The sequence below is a fragment of the Phyllobates terribilis genome, unplaced genomic scaffold, assembly GCF_046119375.1.
Source record: "Phyllobates terribilis strain yellow unplaced genomic scaffold, ASM4611937v1 Scaffold_4__5_contigs__length_816908805, whole genome shotgun sequence".
NCBI lineage: Eukaryota > Metazoa > Chordata > Amphibia > Anura > Dendrobatidae > Phyllobates > Phyllobates terribilis.
The window spans coordinates 564,180,790-564,200,145 of NW_027362764.1; the positions used below are offsets into that span (position 1 = coordinate 564,180,790).

At 44.2% G+C, this 19,356-nt stretch overlaps 1 protein-coding gene across 4 annotated transcripts in view; it reads right to left on the reverse strand.

Moving 5' to 3' along the window:
• Positions 1–19,069, reverse strand: part of MTCL1 (microtubule crosslinking factor 1) — a 190,427-nt gene extending 171,358 nt beyond the window's left edge. For 2 of the 4 annotated variants that reach the window (XM_073679051.1, XM_073679050.1), the window contains exon 1: positions 18,010–19,069. In XM_073679051.1, coding sequence (XP_073535152.1) covers positions 18,010–18,747 — 738 coding nt within the window. In that variant the 5' untranslated portion in view covers positions 18,748–19,069. The remainder of the gene's footprint in view (positions 1–18,009) is intronic. The other 2 variants (XM_073679052.1, XM_073679053.1) reach the window with 1 other exon arrangement.
• Between the last annotated feature and the right edge of the window lie 287 nt (positions 19,070–19,356).

Consider the following 19,356-nt stretch of genomic DNA (forward strand, 5'->3'; position numbering starts at 1 on the left):
GTCTTTGATGTAGATTTAGGAGCAGAATGGCTACATTCCCACAATGAGCTTTTGATGTTGCAGATTTTCTACATTTCTCTATTTGATGCCATAATATAAAGTATTTTCTAATATAAAATTGTCAAAATGGTATATAGTGGCGCTAATGGGTGTCCCTGATGTTTCCTGCTGCAAGTAAGGACACCTACCACGGGTTGTCAAGTAAATATAAAATTAATAAAATAAGCAACTTGCGCTGGAGACATAGGGGGAAAACAGGAATGTTATCAACGGGGTAGTTAAAAAACCAAGGTAATGGTGATAATAATTAGAATGGTGCAGTAGTGAGTAAAAACAAACAATTTTATTGGTTCAGTTAAAACAATTAGTAGAGATAAAAGATGGCGTGCGGATAAGATAGGAGGATTTAAAAGATGAAAACCATTGTAGGCGGGGAGTAAAAGATTTCCTTGTAGGTTTTGATTTAGTATATAGAACGGGCCTTAATTTTCCAATGGGTATAACATGACTTAGAATGCGGTCATCCCCTTCCTAGGGGTGGGGGAGGGGTGTTGCGGGGGGAGGATCCGGGTAGGAAACCTTCTCTGTGGACTGTAAGTTACTCCTGAGTGGGAGTCAACGCAGCCCTTGTGGGTGGTACGTAGATGGGCTCTCAGAGGCTGTTGAATCAATGGACCTCGTGTAATCTGAAGTGACTAGTGGCTGGCTTTTCTAGCAGATATCCTTGGCAGTGACGGTTTACTGGACATAAACACGAACTGCTGAAGATGGAAGCAATAAAAGAAAATTCCAGCCCATGTTCTCTGTCAAGGGTGGTTAGCGGAGGAGACTTCACTTCTGTTTCAGCGATCCAGTATCCCCTTTGCGCATGTAAGGGGGGTATTGCAAAGCAGTGTGGAGTCTCTATCTGCGGCTAATAGCCCCTATGGTAGAAGAAGATAGGTACTGCAGAGTAGGGTGGATTATGTGCTTGAGATTCCACTCTCGTAGCTGGTTCCATATGCACACTTGCAGATTTCTGCAGGAGCGTTGGTGTTGCGGTGCGCGGCTGCGTGTATAAGCGCTTAACAGAGGAGGTGATGAGACCGCAGGTAAGGTCTTCACCTGGTCTTTTGGTCCCTACAGATCCTTCAGACCCCATGCTGATGCCGGGAGAACGCGGGAAGAATTGAGTCACCGGCCAGGACTCTGCTCCTCCCCCCTCCCCTCATTATCTTTACCCACTCACCGGAAAGCCGAGGAGAACACCCGCCTTACTGCGCGGCCCCGCCAGCCTTCCAAGCATCACCGACCGCCCGCACTCTGGATCCCCGAGGACCTGGACGCTGGTACAGTAAGTGAAGACCTTATACACCAAAACTCATTGTGGGCACACAGAGTAAGCCTTCCTTCACACGTATTTCCAGTACGTGTGGTTTCCGTTGTTTTTCACGGATCACACATATACCCATTATAATCTATGGTGCTATGCACATGTCTGTTTTTTTCCGGCTGCACAGATGACAAGTGTATGTGTCTGTGTGCCGTCCGTGTTTAACATTGCAAAGTATAGAAGAAGCTTTGTAATTTCTTTATTTATACCAGAAAAACACTGATGACACTGATGATAAAAGTAGGCACACTGATGACACACTGATGGTAAAAACGGACACACTGATGACACACTGATGGTAAAAGAGGACACACTGATGACACACTGATGGTAAAAGCGGACACACTGATGATAAAAGCGGACTCACTGATGGTAAAAGCGGACTCACTGATGGTAAAAGCGGACACACTGATGGTAAAAGCGGACTCACTGATGGTAAAAGCGGACTCACTGATGGAAAAAGCGGACTCACTGATGGTAAAAGCGGACTCACTGATGGTAAAAGCGGACACACTGATGGAAAAAGCGGACTCACTGATGACACACTGATGGAAAAAGCGGACACACTGATGGAAAAAGCGGACTCACTGATGACACACTGATGGAAAAAGTGGACTCACTGATGACACACTGATGGTAAAAACGGACACACTGATGGTAAAAGCGGACACACTGATGGTAAAAGCGGACACACTGATGACACACTGATGGTAAAAGCGGACTGGCTGATGACACACTGATGGAAAAAGCGGACTCACTGATGATACACTGATGGTAAAAGCGGACACACTGATGGTAAAAACGGACACACTGATGACACACTGATGGTAAAAGTGGACTCACTGATAAAAGCGGACACACTGATGGTAAAAGCGGACACACTGATGACACACTGATGGTAATAGCGGACACACTGATGACACACTGATGGTAATAGCTGACACACTGATGACACACTGATGGTAATAGCGGACACACTGATGACACACTGATGGTAATAGCGGACACACTGATGACACACTGATGGCAAAAGCGGACACACTGATGACACACTGATGGTAAAAGCGGACTCACTGATGACACACTGATGGTAAAAGCGGACTCACTGATGACACACTGATGGTAAAAGCGGACACACTGATGACCCACTGATGGTAAAAGTGGACAAATCAATATCACACTGATGGTAAAAACGGACACACTGATGGTAAAAGCGGACACACTGATGACTGATGGTAAAAGCGGACAAATGAATGTCACACTGATGGTAAAAGCGGAAACACAGATGACTCACTGATGATAAAAGCGGACTCACTGATGGTAAAAGCGGACACACTGATGACACACTGATGGTAAAAGCGGAAACACAGATGATTCACTGATGATAAAAGCGGACTCACTGATGACACTGATGGTAAAAGCAGACACACTGATGACACACTGATGGTAAAAGCGGACAAACGAATGTCACACTGATGGTAAAAGCGGACAAACGAATGTCACACTGATGGTAAAAGTGAACTCACTGATGACACACTGATGGTAAAAGCAGACACAGTCATGACACACTGATGGTAAAAGCGGGCTCACTGATGACTGATGGTAAAAGCGGACTCACTGATGACACTGATGACACACTGATGGTAAAAGCGAACGCACTGATGACACTGATGGTAAAAGCGGACACAGTGATGACACTGATGGTAAAAGCGGACACACTGATGACACTGATGGTAAAAGCGGACACACTGACGACACATTGATGGAAAACATTGATGACACCAGTACTGGTTTTACACGTGTGTGTTTTATACGTACATATAAAGGAGGCTTAAATCCTCGTCAAAAAGCTTTTTTTGCATCTCTTACGTATCTTAAGGCTATGTGCCCACGTTGCATTTATGAAGCAGAAAATTTCTGCTGCATAAATGCAAGTCCTCTCCCGGAAAAACGCATGCGGAATTCCGCACGCGTTTATCGCGCATTTTTCGCGCGTTTATCACGCGTTTTCCATATGCGGAATTGCCTTGCGTTTTTTATGCATTGGACAAAGGCAATTCCGCTTGCGGAAACGCAAAATTAAATGACATGCTGCGGATTTTTGAACGCGGCATAAACGCTGCGGAAAAATCCGCAGCATGTGCATAGAACTTGCGGAATCCCATTGGGGACCATGGGGTGCGGATATACATGCGTTTTTCAAGCGTTTACGCTGCGGAAATTCCGCAGCATATACGCTTGAAAAATGCTACGTGGGCACACAGCCTTATCGCGTTTTTTGTCTATGGTGAGAATCTGCACATAAAAATTCAGCGTGCTTGATAGAGAAATTGACATGTTGCAGATTTGAAACACGCACCGCAAGTTCGTTTATGTTGCATAAAAAAACTACAGAGGGTATTAGATCTCTATAAATCCCATCCAGTTTTCTGGAACTGTAAGATGCATGTCTGTTTTTTATTGGTGTCACAGTTGAAAATCACTAATACAAGTCTATGGGCCTGTGTCAGCGTGCTCTGTTATTAACATTGTAATGAATCAGAGAAGCTTTGTAATTTACTTATTTTTGTATATGTGAATAATCACCGATATCTGAGTAAGGCCTCAAGGAGTGTTTGATCTACAATCTTCAGGAGAGCACTGCTCCTCTGCCTCCCGGCCTCATGTATGCATGGTGTGGTGCGCCTGAAGACTGACACTTCAGACCAGTGGGATGGTGTGCTTTTCCAGGATGCTACCAGAGGCTACTTTGCCTCTGCAATATTGGAGAAACGCAAGGTGACTGTAGCTGGCAGGATCCAGGATGCCAGGATTTTTATAAATAGTAATTTTTACAAGTAAATTACACTTTAGGCGCAGAGAATCCACAAGTTGCAATAAGCTACATGCCCATTTATACATGTGGCATAAAATATCTGATGACATTATACAGTAATTTTCTAAACAAAAAGTAGCAACTATATTTCCCAAGTATTACTATGGGGCATCAGAATGGTCTTCTATATATATAATCATCTTATCCCATCTGTCTGTCTGTCTGTCCTGGAAATCCCGCGTCGCTCATTGGTCCGGCAGCAGCCAATCAGCACCGCGGGATTTCTGAAAAAAGATGGCGGCCGTTAGCAGCTCATCGGCGGGACGGAGATGCAGCCGGGAGATGACCGGCGCGAGGCGCTCATCTCCCGGCCGGTAGCAGAAGGACCTCGACCGCCGGCGCCGCTGACCTCCATCCGGAAGGGAGGACGGGGAGCGGCGCTGCGGGTCGGGATACTTCTGCTGCGAGCAGTCGCTCATCTCCCGGCTTCTCGCAGCGGAAGTAGCCGCACAGGCAGCGGCGCTCCCCGGTCCTCACCAATACGATTATGCTCCCCGGTCCTCACCAATACGATTCGCTGATTGGTCGCGCTCTCCGCCCGCGACCAATCAGTGATCTTGGCGCTAAAGTTAAACACCGCTCTGCTGATTGGTCGCGGCCGCTGCCCGCGACCAAGCACCGATTTGGGTGCCACATTTAAATAGCGGCCGCGACCAATCACTGATCTTGGCGCCACATTTAAACACTGCTGTGCTGATTGGTAGCGGCCGCCAACCGACCGCGACCAATCAGCGAGATTGGCGCCAAAGTGTGAACGGAGGACCGAGGAGCGGCGCCGCCGGTCGGGATGCTTCTGCTGCGAGCAGCCGCTCATCTCCCAGCTGCTCGCAGCGGAAGTACCCGCACATGCAACGCCGCTCCCCGGCGAACAATCAGCGATATGGGCGGCAAATTTAAACCCCGCTCTACTGATTGGTCGCGCACGGCGGTCGCGACCAATCAGTGATTTTGGCGCCAAATTTAAACAACGCTCTGCTGATTGGTCGCGGCCGGCAACCGCGACCAATCAGCAGTATTGGCGCCAAATTTAAACCCCGCTCTGCTGATTGGTCGCTCACGGCGGTCGCGACCAATCAGCGATTTTTGCGCAAAAAAACCCCGCTCTGCTGATTGGTTGCGGTCGCGGTTATTGGCGCCAAATTTAAACACCGCTCTGCTGATGAGTCGCAACCACCGGCCGTGACCAATCAGCGATATTGGCGCCAAATTTAAACACCGCTCTGCTGATTGGTCGCGACCGCCGGCCGCAACCAATCAGCATTCTTGGCGCCAAATTTAAACCCCGCTCTGCTGATTAGTCGTGACCAACCTGCGATATAGGCGCCAAATTTTAACACCGCTTTGCTGATTGGTCAAGGTTGCCGGCCTCGACCAATCAGCGATTTTGGTGCAAAATTTAAACACCGCTCTGCTGATTGCGCCCTGTCGGCCGCATACATATTCTAGAATACCCGATGCATTAGAATCGGGCCACCATCTAGTATTGTATAATAGGGATTATTGTAAGTAACTTGGATGACATAACAGTGAGAAGCGTGGCTGACACTATTAACGTCCCCAAACATTACACGTGTAAGACTATGTTCACAATAGGCGTTTTTTCAGCATTTTTTTAATGCAAATTTTCAGCTGCGTTTTACAGTACCAGCAAAGTCTGAGATTTCAGAAATCTCATGCACACACATTGGTTTTTTTGGCCTCAGTATTTTGTGTTTTGCATGTTTTTTTCCCACAATAGAGCATGTCACTTCTTTCAGCATTTTTCCGTGTTTTTTACCCACTGAAAGTAATGGGTGGTGAAAAAACAGCTAGTGTGAACATACCCAAAAAAAATGGAGGCAGCACTCAGGAATAAGGTGAAAAAGTTATTATTTAATAGCCCATGAGGCTGTGGCGACATTTCGGTCCCAAGTTGGGGACCTCTCTCAAGCCTAGGGGGGAACATAGCTATCAGATTTTGCTGCGTTTTTAGTGGGGGGAAAAATAAAAAGTACAGCAGTATGTGAAACTCATTTATTTTTGTGATTTTACCATCTTGTCTTGATCACCTGAGATGGCAGTTTGGATTAGGACAGTTAGTTATGTGTAAGTGTAAACATTGGCTCATCTAGGTGTGAGATTGAACAATACCTGTGGCCCACGGAGGTGTGAAATTGAACAATCTCTGAGCAACTTAATGGCAGACCAAAGTGTGAAAGTAAATAGTGTCCTACAAACTCAAAGTACTGCCAATGTCTTAGAAAAACTATTCCTGAACCATTCACCTTCCCCCACTGTTACATTTGTTATTCTGGTTAATATGGTTTCACATAGGTCTTGCATTGGTGACTTATGTTCATGCTTCTGTGGTGGAAGCAAAGTTGAACTTTTTGATCCTGAAAAACGCACCAAAAAATGTACCAAAACCTGCGGTTTTTGACGCAGCTTCTTTCCTGCCAAAAGATCAGGTTTTGCTGCAGAAAAAAAAAAACACTGAAAAAACGCCTAGTGTGAACATAGCCTTAAAGAGCCTCTGCCAATCAAAGTCTGGAGCCACATGGTTTCCAGATTCTGTACCACTACCTGGACCCTTCGCTGTAGAGGTTTTCATCACGTTAGACTGGCATGGAGCCTCTTCAGGACATAGGTGACACCCTTGCGCAAAAATTGCCTGTAACCCTGACTACAGAACTTTCGCGATTTTCACCTATGGCTGTGTGACCACATCTTTACAAAAGAACAGTAAGTGAGGATTAACACTCGTGATGTCTAGTTTGCCAAGACGAGATGCCAGACACAACAATTCATAGTGACACTCCAGCCGAAAAAGGCTGCTTCACATCACAGCATCCTGAGAGCCACACAAAACTAAGCCACTGTGACAGCATGGAAATGAGTCTAATAAAAAACATGTAGTACAATTCTTTGTCAATTAATATGACTTCTGCTTGTACATGAGAAGGCATTACCCATGCGGACGCCTAAAGCCCAGCATAATATCATTCAGCACCAAGCTGGAAAGCCATGCACAGAACACTCAGGTTGTATCGGGAATCCTCCCTTGAACGGACGTGTGTAAACATCACAATTCACCAGCTTTCCAATAGATTTTATTTTTATTTATTGCACTATTTAATGTCTTGCTTTTTTTGCAGAATAAGATGCAGTTTCAACCCCTTTAAGGTATAATAGACAGATACCTAGGATTCTTTAATGGATCATGGGCTCTCTACTCACATAAGGTATGGGTATAGGTTGCATCACAGGCTACCACGGACTACAAATCCCCTTTGCTGTTTGTGGACAAAGGGAAGTCCCTAAATAGCATAGATCAAGAGCTTTAGAATTGGTGTCCTATGCTTTGAATAGACTATCAATATACGTTTGGTTGGAGTCCAAAGTCCACCAAAGGCCTATCCTAAGGATCGATTCCCAGCATTAAAGGCCCTAATAATGGCGATTATAGACTGCAGATGTATATTACAGCCTTATCTGCTCATGACCAAAGTGCCATAATAGCAGACTGCAGGTCCTGCCTAGGCCATATTATTATAGGGATTATCACAAAACAGGCCTGGGGTGATGTATTGGAACATTTTTTTGTGAAAAGCACTGAGATCCATTGTGTCATCCACTTCAGACCACTTTGGGGTAAGAAAAGGAGAAAGACAAATAAGACAGGCAGGTGTCAACCCTTTATCTGCTGACATGGAAATGAACAATGATTGGTGTTGGCATCAACAAACAGATTCACAATGGCTTATGACATCCCCACCTGTCCAAGGCAAGGATAGTCTCAGGTGAGGTCCACCCTCTATGCCATATGTCCCACAATCCCTATTCTTCCTATAGAGCAGGAAAAATAAATAATATTAGCAATATCCTCTTTTGTCTTGTTTGGAAGCCATAACCATAAATAAAGAAAAAACCCTCCCCCAATAGCTCCTCAATAAAAGATTTACTCAGCTTTTTATCTCTCCACTATCCCATCTGTTTTCCTGGCCACTGGGATATGGTATTAGCCAGTGAATTGGAAATTGGAGAGGTCTAGTAAAAAAAAACAACCTTCCAGCACATTTTTACATACGGACTTAGTGGTTTGGTTGTAAGGGTGTCCCAAAATAAAAATGATACCTTTATTGTAGAGATCTGATGTACCAGTCATTAGAAATCTAGAGTAGAAGTCCTATGTAAATAAAGGTCGAAGTGCACTGGGGGGGAGGGTAAATGCACTAGGAAAAGGGCTTGATTTCTCAGGACTGGCAAACTAGACCATTACAAAAAAGTGCTAGTTTAAGGAACTAATTCCAGAAATAATATTACCTACCTATACACACTTACGGGGGTGGCGCTGATCTCTGCATTCTGCCAACGCGCACTGACAGTGCACTCGGTTGTTGGCTCGTTAGTGCTGATCTGAGCCGGCGAGATAGCGCCCTGTCATTGTGCACATCGTGCAGGGACTAGCCCAGCCCTGAAACGCTTTGTTTCAAAGAGGGGGCAGGGGCTGCGGCAGTAAGATAGTATAAGTTAGGGAAACATAGGGAATTTATCATTTTTTAATTAAAGTATATTAGAAAATAGTTTAGATTATGGCATTAAAAATATTGAGATTTAAGAGGATTATTAATTTGTATTAACGATTTCGCACCATTCCTTTAAGCTTCCATCTGAAGTCCTGCCAGTTTTAGGCCGTAAGTAAATGCTTTTAGTGGTAAGATTACAGTTAATGAGATACCAAGTTCAGCAAAGGAAGAAAACAAGGCAATTTAATTAGAAAGTTTCTACCAGGCCATTCCTGTCTCCTTGCTGTATCAGCTACGTGAATACAGAAAGGGACCTATCCGTTCTGTACAAGATAATGGTGGTGTAATGAGATAATAAAGCCTGCAGGGAGGTCAATACTGTAAATGTATCCATATGAGCTAAGCGTATTATAGATCCACAACCCATACAGAGTAATCATTACTGCTGACTACACGCAGATATCACTACAAATGGTCCAGATATCAAGGCACATGTAGCAACCCTTCGTGCACCATGAGGAGCTTAATATACAGCATTTCATGAATCGTGCTTGGCAAACACATGTATACAGGATAGGTGACCTAGTTTGTACCCGAATAGCGGAGCAAGAAGTGCGGAGCTGCAGCATAAGCGAACAGGAGAGGCTCCATCATAGTCAGGAATCTGGTTCACCTATAGATTGTAAGCCCCTGAGGACAGGGTATTCGCCCCCTCTGCATCTATAATATGTATATAACCCTTTTCATGTGTACAGCACCCGGGAATTAATGATGCTTTAAAAAGAAATACTAATAATCTGTTGCTGTGTGAATGCAGCTAGGATGCTCACTGCACATGTGTCCTACCAGGTCCAGCGCTCTATGTAACTGGTGCTCACCATCGCAAAGGGTTAATCTTGAATTTTCACATAGACGGAAGCCTGACCTAGTAACCATTGCAGACCCTCCCCTGCTTCTCTCAGTGCTTGATGAGCAATAGATATGCTCAATGAGAGGCCGTATCTACGCTCACCTACCGTTAGTTCATTTATCTCTGCCATAGCGCCCATTATACTACCACCAGGAATTCAGGTCAGCCCCCTGCAAGGGAGTAACCACAAAACACTGCACAAGGGAAAAGAAAAGAATTCTCCCCTGTCTGGACTCAAGGAGTGAAAGTGGAAAAGTAATGACTAAAATTAACACTTTGCAGCAAAAGACAGCATATTACTCAGTATCATACAGGGCACAACTGCAAGCTGCACAGTAACAGTCATTCTGACAGTACAGTAATAACAGAACGCCATGTGTGGGCACAGGGAATGCTATTGAACTATCACAAGGGTACAGGGAGCGGACCCATGATATCCTTGGTATCTGCACCGAAGTCCTGAATTACAGAAATATTCCCAAATTACAATGTACAGCCATATCGCTAGAATACGACCAAACATTCTGAATAGTGGGCATCTGATTATGTGGGAAAACTATGAGACATTGGTCCTGCTGGCAGATTCCTTCTGAATGAACTGTATAATGTTCTGCACAAGAAATGGCTGGAGTGACACTCTGAGAACAAAGTTCAGGGATTGATGGGGAATCCCAACAGTGTATATCTTGATATTTTTTACCCCTTTAAAAGGACCTCTCATTTTAGCATGTTTAACAGGTAGTAGCGACATATTGGGTAAAGTAAAAACAGGTTTCTCAGTGTGAGACAGTCTGCTCTCCTAGCTGATCTCAGTGTGAGCACAAAATAGCAGAGATAAGTGTGATTACTAATACTTCTTCAGCTTTCATCTCACAGCAGTCAGTGTGGTGGGAGGAGCAGCACATCAGAGCTAAGCTTTGCCTCATTACAAACATGTCTGCACAGCGAGGTCAGCTCTGCTGTATGCTCTCCCCCCACACTGACTGTAATGAAACAAAAGCTGATTGTAACCCCACTCATCTCTACTCTGTTCCTGGCACTTTGTAAACACTTACAACTCTGCAGTGTAATCAGACTCTTCATGGGTCATTCGTACAAAGAGCGGGTTCACTTCTGTGAAGGACGGGATGTAGCACCTTAGAACTTAGAGCCACTTACACTCTGAATGGAACCTTACTGGAGGTAGAATGATGATGTTCTGCAGCTATGGGGATTCAGCTGCCGGTGGGCTTAATTTTGGCTGCAGTGATTTTATCCTAAATATGTATTTACCTGCAAAGATTGCAGTTATATCATTACTTGTTTCCGAAAAATAAATCTCAGAAAATATGAGTATATTGAGACCATAAAAAAAAAAATCTATTTTATTAAATACACAAATTAAAAAAAAATCACAAAAACCAGTGCCGGTAGGTGTCACCATATAATTTCCACAAAATCGGTACTACTACAGATAAATTGGTACGTATTGATCCATAAGAATTATATTGAGCTGGTATCACCACATATAACATGTGTAAGACAAGTATTACTACAGGCAAGTAGGTAAATAAGACCATTGATATTGATGGTTCGCACAGCCTACAAAAGAATGGCTGTCTGCCAATCTATGTAAATATATACATGGTATGAATTATATATACACACATCACTACAACAATATAGTAATAATTATCACATTTTCCATGTGAAAACACAATGCTCTCAGATGGTATGCTAGATCAACTCAATCTGTATCCATACATGGTATACATAACAGAGTATCAAAGTGTAATAGTGATCAACACAAATATACCTGAATAAAGTGCTGTAGTGCTGTTTGCCAAGGTGCCTGCCCGCCACCCCGATGCACGTTTCGTCTCTTCCTCAGGGAGCTGATTGCAGCTAGCCTCAATAGCTGATGTTCAACAACTTAAATCCAGCTGTCAATCACTGTCAAATGCATTTAAATAGCGTGATTGCTGGTTCTCCCATGTACCGACTCCAATTGACCCTCCGTCACACAGCGGGGGCTTGATGAAGGCCCCTATTGCTATTAGGCTGGTCACCCTATGAAGCTAAGGCTTAGGCTTCAGTTTGATTATATATTACAAAAGTGCAGTATTGCAATATGCAGTATGAGCAATCATATGATCGCAAGTTTAAGTTCCCTAAAAAGACTAAAAAAAAAGTTAAAAAATGTTTAAAAAAAAAACAAAAATAAAATCTCCCCATTTTCTTAGTTTTAAAGAGAAAAATTTTAGTCTATTAAAATATAAAATTATTTAAACCATATATTGAATGCCGAATAGAAAGAAAAATGGAAATACCAAATAAGCAGCTTTTCTGTCACTGCACTTCCCCAAAAAATGCAATAGAAAGTGATATGTCATAAATACCCCCAAATTTTATTAATAAAAACATCAGATCAGGGCGCAAAAAAACAAGCTTCATTAATGAAAAAATAAAAAAAAGTTACGGGACTTAGAAAATGGTAACACAAAGCAACTTTTTTTTTTATATTTTTTTTTATACAAAATTATTATTTTTTTTTACCTCCAAAATATAAAAGAATACAAATTAAAATCGGCCAGTCACGAAGGGGTGTAAAGAGTTGGATAAATAATCTAGCTGTGCTCTAAATATGTAATAGTCATTAGTGTGGGTGTGGAAGGGTGCAATAGTTCAGACCCTGGGATACCCTCAATGGGATCTTCTAAATACGGATATAAGAACTAGGAGTGGGAAATAGATCTGGTTGGCGTAAAACTATTGTAAGGTTGGGATGTGGTGGCTCTGGGCCAGACAAGTTACGATCATCAAGCTTTTATGTGGTTTAGTACTAAATGGAACTGTAATACCAAAATCTAAAACAGCTTCTCCCCATCCCATCATAGTGAATAAAGAACAATTTAAGGGTTTTTCCTGGACTGAAATATAAAATGGACTATTTTTTTTTTTTTTTTTTTAGAAAAGTTTGAGGTTGAAATCTGCAGAATTATACTAAAAGTTCATGACATATTGCAACATGCTGAAAAATTTGCACTTTTTTTTTTCTTCCACTATGTATAAGTGCGGATTTGTAAAGCACTACCTATAAGTATTGTATTCTATAAGTATTGTATGCTCCACAAAGAAAATCCTCAACAAATCTGTCATTTCTACATGTGGCTTTAAGATGGGAATCAATTGAAGTAGAAAATGCCAAATCCTTCTCTACCCTAACATCAGCTGTTGGAACCCAACAATCTAATATGCATGGGGGACATCATAAGGATCGGGCAGTTAAGCCATGACTCCACTATCAGTATTTGGTCAGTATTCGGTCAGTATTTTTTCTCAGGAGTGGGAGCCAAAACCAGGAGTGGGTGATAAATGCAGAATTGGTGACTTGTTTCTATTATACCTTTTCTCTGATTGTTCCTCACCTGGTTTTGGCTCCCACTCCTGAGAAATAATACTGACCGAACACTGATAGTTGGGCCGTAGTTTTAGAATCGAATCCGCTGACCCTTTTGTTCTCTTTGAGATAACTGCTGGTTGAACAGTCATGTATATTGGGGAGTCAGTAGAGATGAGAGGATTGCTTTGTGTGACCCCAATCCTTGGCCAAGGTCAGTAGTTTCTGGACATGGACAGGAGCTGCACGGATTTCCTTACCCTCCAGGATCCTAGGCTCGCCTTATGATTAGCTGGGTTGGCAGACATCATCTGTTTGGCATCCATTGCACAGGTGACGTTTCCCAGTAAATCATAAGCTGAACCTGGGATCCCGGAGGGTAAGGAAATTAGGGCAGATTCTGTCCATGGCTAGAGACTTCTGACCCGGACAATGGACTGAGTTTGTGTGAAGCGATCTGCTCACCTCTGGAGCCAGCTTTGTGCCAACATATAAAACACTGTTTTAGAAAGTCAGCTGTTTTGGCCATCTTTTATGTAATATACCGTAATATGTAGTGCCGTGTTTAAAGAGTAAATGTTGTTTTAATTTAATATTTATTTCATAAATCTATACAACACATGAATAAAGGAATGCTACTTTGCAAAATATCTTATCAGAAAAATCTGTTTCCTTCTCCTCCTGGACTGATTTTTCAATCTCAATTTAGGGGTAAAAGCTGTAAAATCTATATTCAGTAAAGACTGACTTTAACATTAATGAGATAGGAGATGAGAGTTGGTGCTCATACAGTTCTATGGAGAGAGGAAGGTGAGGAGCTAGAGGCAGACATACACTCTGCTGCAAGTTCTCATAAAAGAACTGTTACATTTTAAATCTATGGTAAAAAAAGTGAAAGTGTAACTGTCATGTCAGGAGAACTTGCAGCAGGATTCTTGTCGGCCTCTAGCTCCTCCCTTCCTACTCCCTCTCCCCTTTCATAGAATATTATAAGTACCAACTGTCAGCTCCTATTGGGAAAATAAATCATTTAATACAGGTATTACCACTGAACTGAGAATTAAAGATCAATTTAGGAGACAAATCAGATGTCTCTTATAAGCTATATTACTATTTAAGGTGGCTATACACATTTCATATCCTGCATAACGCTTGTTCGACTGACAGCTACTCCTGAAAGTGCATGTGTCCATAACGGAAGGAGGGGAATACGTCACTGCCAGGTACCTCAGTCTGGTTTATTTCCCTAGATAACTTATTATCAGCCTGCTTTAATTCAACAAGTCTGATTCTTATATCTCCGAACCTGAGATAGAGGTACCTGAAGAAGGTATAAGCACCTCTACACACATTAGACGGTCAGCCAGTCCTCCCAAAATCAGCGGGTTTGGCCAGGGCTTGTCTAAGGTCTCATTTAGATGTCCGTAATTTTTCACATAAAAGGGTCCAATTGTCATCAGGGTTTGGGATCCAAGTTTCATCAGTATTTGGCCAGCGTGTCAGATTTTACCATCAGTTTTTCATGAGTGATTTTTACATATTAAGAAATAAGTAAATTACAAAGCTTCTCCTTGTACACTGGATTGTACACTGATGCCAATTTGTATGAGTGACTTTCATTCATGACGCCAATAAAAAATGAACATATCTTAAATATCTCATATATCAAAACAAAAAAAACAGCATTTGGAAAGCCTCATACATTATAATGGGATGGTTTTCTTTCTGTGAAAACCACGGATAAAACACGTATGTGAAGAGCAGACGTCAGAATGAGGCCTACATGCATACATATGATCACCTGTGCAATCAGGTTCCTTTAGATGCTTTTACTATATTTTTGGCCCAGAAATATCACATATTGTACATCAGAATAAGCTTATACAAACACTTGAATGAAGTAAAAGTCAAATAGATCAGAGATACTGTACATGTCAAAAAGCTCCAAATGCAAACACTTTTCTCTCCATTGTTATGTCTTGGGCAGGATTCTTCTCCTTTCTGATTGACATAAGCCTATAATAAAATCAGGCCGGGCTCGGTACATACATGTCCAAGCGTCACAAATATGCACTACTAAATATTATAACCTGAGATTGGGTAAAGGGATTACCGTAATATCATCTGTGAGAGCAAGTCAACATGATTACTACTGTTCCCCAGCACGCTAGCCGAACCGCGGGTACCAGGGCCCAAGTTCCCCGTAGTTTGCCACCACCGGCATCATCAGGTGGGCCTCAATGGCTATCTGAAGTTTAATCCCATCAGGATACTATGACCATAATCAGACTCATAGATAAGTTCAATAAAGTAAATGTGGCAGCAGGAAATGACCTATTGTTTAAATCAGGATTTTATGGTAAATGTTGTTTTGTTTGTTTTTTCACATTTCAATATTACTATCTTCATTAAAGGAGGTTATGAGGAACCCTATGGAGAAACAGCTGCACTGCTAAATAAATTACATAATACTTATATACCCTCCTTCCTAGCACAGCGTCCCCGCCGCTCCCCCGAAGCCCACATGTTGTCAGCAGCCAATCACTGGCCTTGGGAAAATTGTAAGATTTCTTTAATCCCGGTACAATACAGATCATTATATGAAAAAGATTAAAAAAAAAATTCTATTAGAAAATAGACATTTAACAGAAAAATAGGTCATTTTCTATTAAAACTTTCCCTTCAGGAGTATATTACTAAGAAATTTTTATGCTGTGGATTTTCTGCTCAAAGTCTAATGTGTATTGCAGCAGCCACATTGGAAATGAGCGACATGATGAATGTCAATTTAAAGAGTTAAAAAATCCAGTGAAAGGTCCTATCATCCCATTCTCGCTATAATCCACTGATTCTAACACAGTTTTGTTTTTTTTTTTAATTTTCTGTGCTCCAAGTTCCAAAGTTATGCCCCCAGGAGTAAAGATACAAAGTTTCCCTTTAAGTATATAGGCACATAACACAAAACTTCTGTCATAAAGTAGAAAAAGCAAACGCCAACAGAGAAGGTTATGCTGATGTTGCTGATTTGAGTTTAAAGAGGTTGTCCACTACTTTTACATTGACGGCCTATCCTTAGGATATAGGTCATCAATGTCTGATCGGCCGGGGTCTGACACCCGGCACCCCCGCTGATCAGCTGGTGTTGGCGGCAGTGTGCGGAAGTACTCCCTTGCAGAGCTGCTCCGTCTACTTGTAGTGGTCGCTGCAGGGTACTGCACATCCGCCTCCTATTGATTTGCATAGGTGGAGGATGTACAGTGCCAAGCCACAGCCTCTACAAGCAGACGGAGTACTGCATGTTTTTTATGCAGTTTTTTGATCCAAGGCCAGAAATGGATTCGATGTGAAAGGGAAATGTGGAGGAAAGACTTATACTTCTCCCTGCTTGGTCCATTCTGGCTTTGTAAAAGTATGAAAACCACCATGTAAAAAACATGTTTTCCACAGAGCCGCACCCTGCATGTGATGTAATGATGCGACTCTTTTCCATAATAACATCACAGTCTACAGGGCAGAATGTCTGTGCCAGTCTCTAGCTCCTCCCTCTCCACTGAATCTCGTGAGCACCAACTGTCAGTAGGATTTCAGTAATGAGGAAATCTGTCGTCACTGAATACAGATTTCACCCATGAACAGAGAGTGAAAGATCAGTCCTATTGATTATTTTCATGAGTACTACTGATTTATGAAATAAAAATGGAAACAGCGGTTACTCTTTAGGCTACAGACCTCTTGATATGAGGACATCTATACTCCGGCTCTAATACACGTAAGCTAGTGGGTGATACTGTACCCAATCAATACCCACTTAGGAAGGACTGACTGGCAGAAAGACAGCAGGTAATTGACTCCAGGGTATAAGGCCACGTGACAGCAGGCGGCTGAGAAGCACCCACTTTGCACCACAAGGCTCTTAAAGGGAATCTGTCAGCAGGATTTCACCCCTCCCCCCAAAAAAAATGATTTCCAAATATCAGCTCTCAGACAACCCCTTGAGATGGGTATAACGTCACTCACAATATTTTTTTAATTTTTCCAATTCAGCAGTAAAGTCAAGGAAATAAAGAAAAAGTTAATATACTACAAGTAAAAGCCAGTACCCAAGGAGAGAACAACTTCTATAAGTACAAACTGAATGTTGAAGACAGAACATAACAATTTTTTAAGGTGGCCATAAATGAGGCAGTAATGGCATGAACACTCACTCCGTCTCCTCCCCATACAAGCGTTCATGGGGAGAGCGAGGAGCAGCTTATCCCCCTGAAAACAAAAGGATGGGGTGTATAGCTTTCAACTGCCTGAATCTGAGACATTTATCTGTCGAGGGAGAGTCGGGAGACCCCCATATACGGGAGGCTCTGGGCCAGTCCACAGGCTCAGGTGTCTTATACCTAGTGTCTATGTGACCCTTGTAGATAGGAATGATCTGGAAGATGCCTTGTGTGTAGTCGCTGGTAACCAACGATTTGGAAGAAGTATGGTAAGTGTAATGGCGCAGAACAAGAAAGAGACATGGTATGGAAGACGACAAAACGGAGAGGACACCCACAAAGATAGGGGAAGAGGGGAGGAGACGGGGAAGGAATATACGGACCTGGGAAATAAGAACGAGACAAGTTTTCTGGTTGGTGGCAGAACATAAGGCGCTCACCGATGGGGGCACTGCCCCGGGAAACATTTCTATATAGTTAGTTCTATATCATATATTTGTGAGGTCATGCTGAGATTGAGGCTTGTACCAGGGCTATGGCGTCTGCAGAGGAGCGGGCACCACATCTGGTACACAGGAGTGGCCTATGGCCGGGCTACCAGGGGCATCCCATACCCCAGTAGCCCTAGTTGCGGGATGTACTGACAGGTCCTCCAGTGCTGTATACACAGTGCTGCTCTCCCCTCTCTTCTGTCTATGGCCTGCAGGGTGGGGGCCTAGATCTGGGGACACGACCACCATAGTCACCCAACACTCACCTTGAGATAGTCATTTTCTGAGCGCAGCTCCTCCAGCTCCCTGAGCAGCTCCTTGTCTTGCCCTGGATGTGGGGGTCCGGGGCTCTTCCTTGGGGGGCCTCCTGCTCCCCTCGGCTCCTCGCTCCTGGGGCCACCATCCCTGGGCTCCGCAGTCAGGACGATCTCCGGCAGAGTCACCACCGCCCGCTCGCTGCAGCCGGACTCGTTGTCACTGCTGTGAGCCGGTAGGGGGCGCTGCTCATCGGAGAGGGTCTCGGAGGGGCAGTCGGACAGGTCGGAGCTGCTGTCGGTGTGGCTGACCCTGGCCAGTCCTGGAGAGGGGGGCTCCAGCCTCTGCACCCGCCGGCGCCCCGCACCTGCTGCCGGCACAGGAGAGGACGGGCCACACGGCTCCTTCCTGCCGCCCGCTCTGCTGCCCGGCTCCCCGGGGCCATGGCTCGGCCTGGATGCCCTCTTGCTGCTCAGTGACGCCTTGGCACTGGCAGCTTTCGCGGGGTTTGCTTTGTCTTTGGCCGGGACGCTGCGCCTGGACAGGCGGTTGTGGGTGACGAGGAGCCCGGAGGACTGGTGTCTGATGCCGGGGCTGGGGGACTTGGGGGGCAGCACGGAGGGTTTAGCAGGAGGCGCCCTAGGGTGGGAGTCTTTCAGGAAGGGTCTGGCCGGGGAGGGTGCCCTGTGCAGCCGCTTCTTCTCCGCATGGCTCTGCAGCAGCCGGGGCTCAGGATTGCCAGTCTCCATAGGATGCTGCAGGGACAGGACCCCCTCCTGCCCACCGGCTATCCTGGCTGTGCCACTACAGCAGCAGCGCTACAGCATCCGAGCACAGTCCGGCCACAGCAGCTTCTCATCACTTCTGCGGCTCACAGCCACCTGCGACCATCCTCCTGCACCACGGCTCGGCACCGCCCGGGATTCAGCACTCACGTACGGTGTCCTCCGCTACCGACATACTGGGATCCTTCTGCATCTCAGCCGGCTCCTTCCTGACACCTCCGCGCCCTAATGTTCCTGCAAATCTGCAAACGCTGCTGTCCGTCACCAACCTGACGTGTGCCAGCTGCCCACCGGCGCCCCCGCGCGTCTGCTGCCGGCATCACACTTGTGCTGCATCCATAGCACGTAATGTATGAGTCCTGCACAGATCAGTACCTGGGGACCCTTCCTGCTGAGGTCATGGGGGTCTTATATACTCCCTGCAGCAGTGGTAAAGTATATATATGTATATATATATATATATATATATATATGTATATATATGTCTGCATCACTGATCGCATATAGCTACAACCAATACAGATGGTGACAAATATTACACTTCATCCCTCAATCTCTGAGGTTCCCAAGATC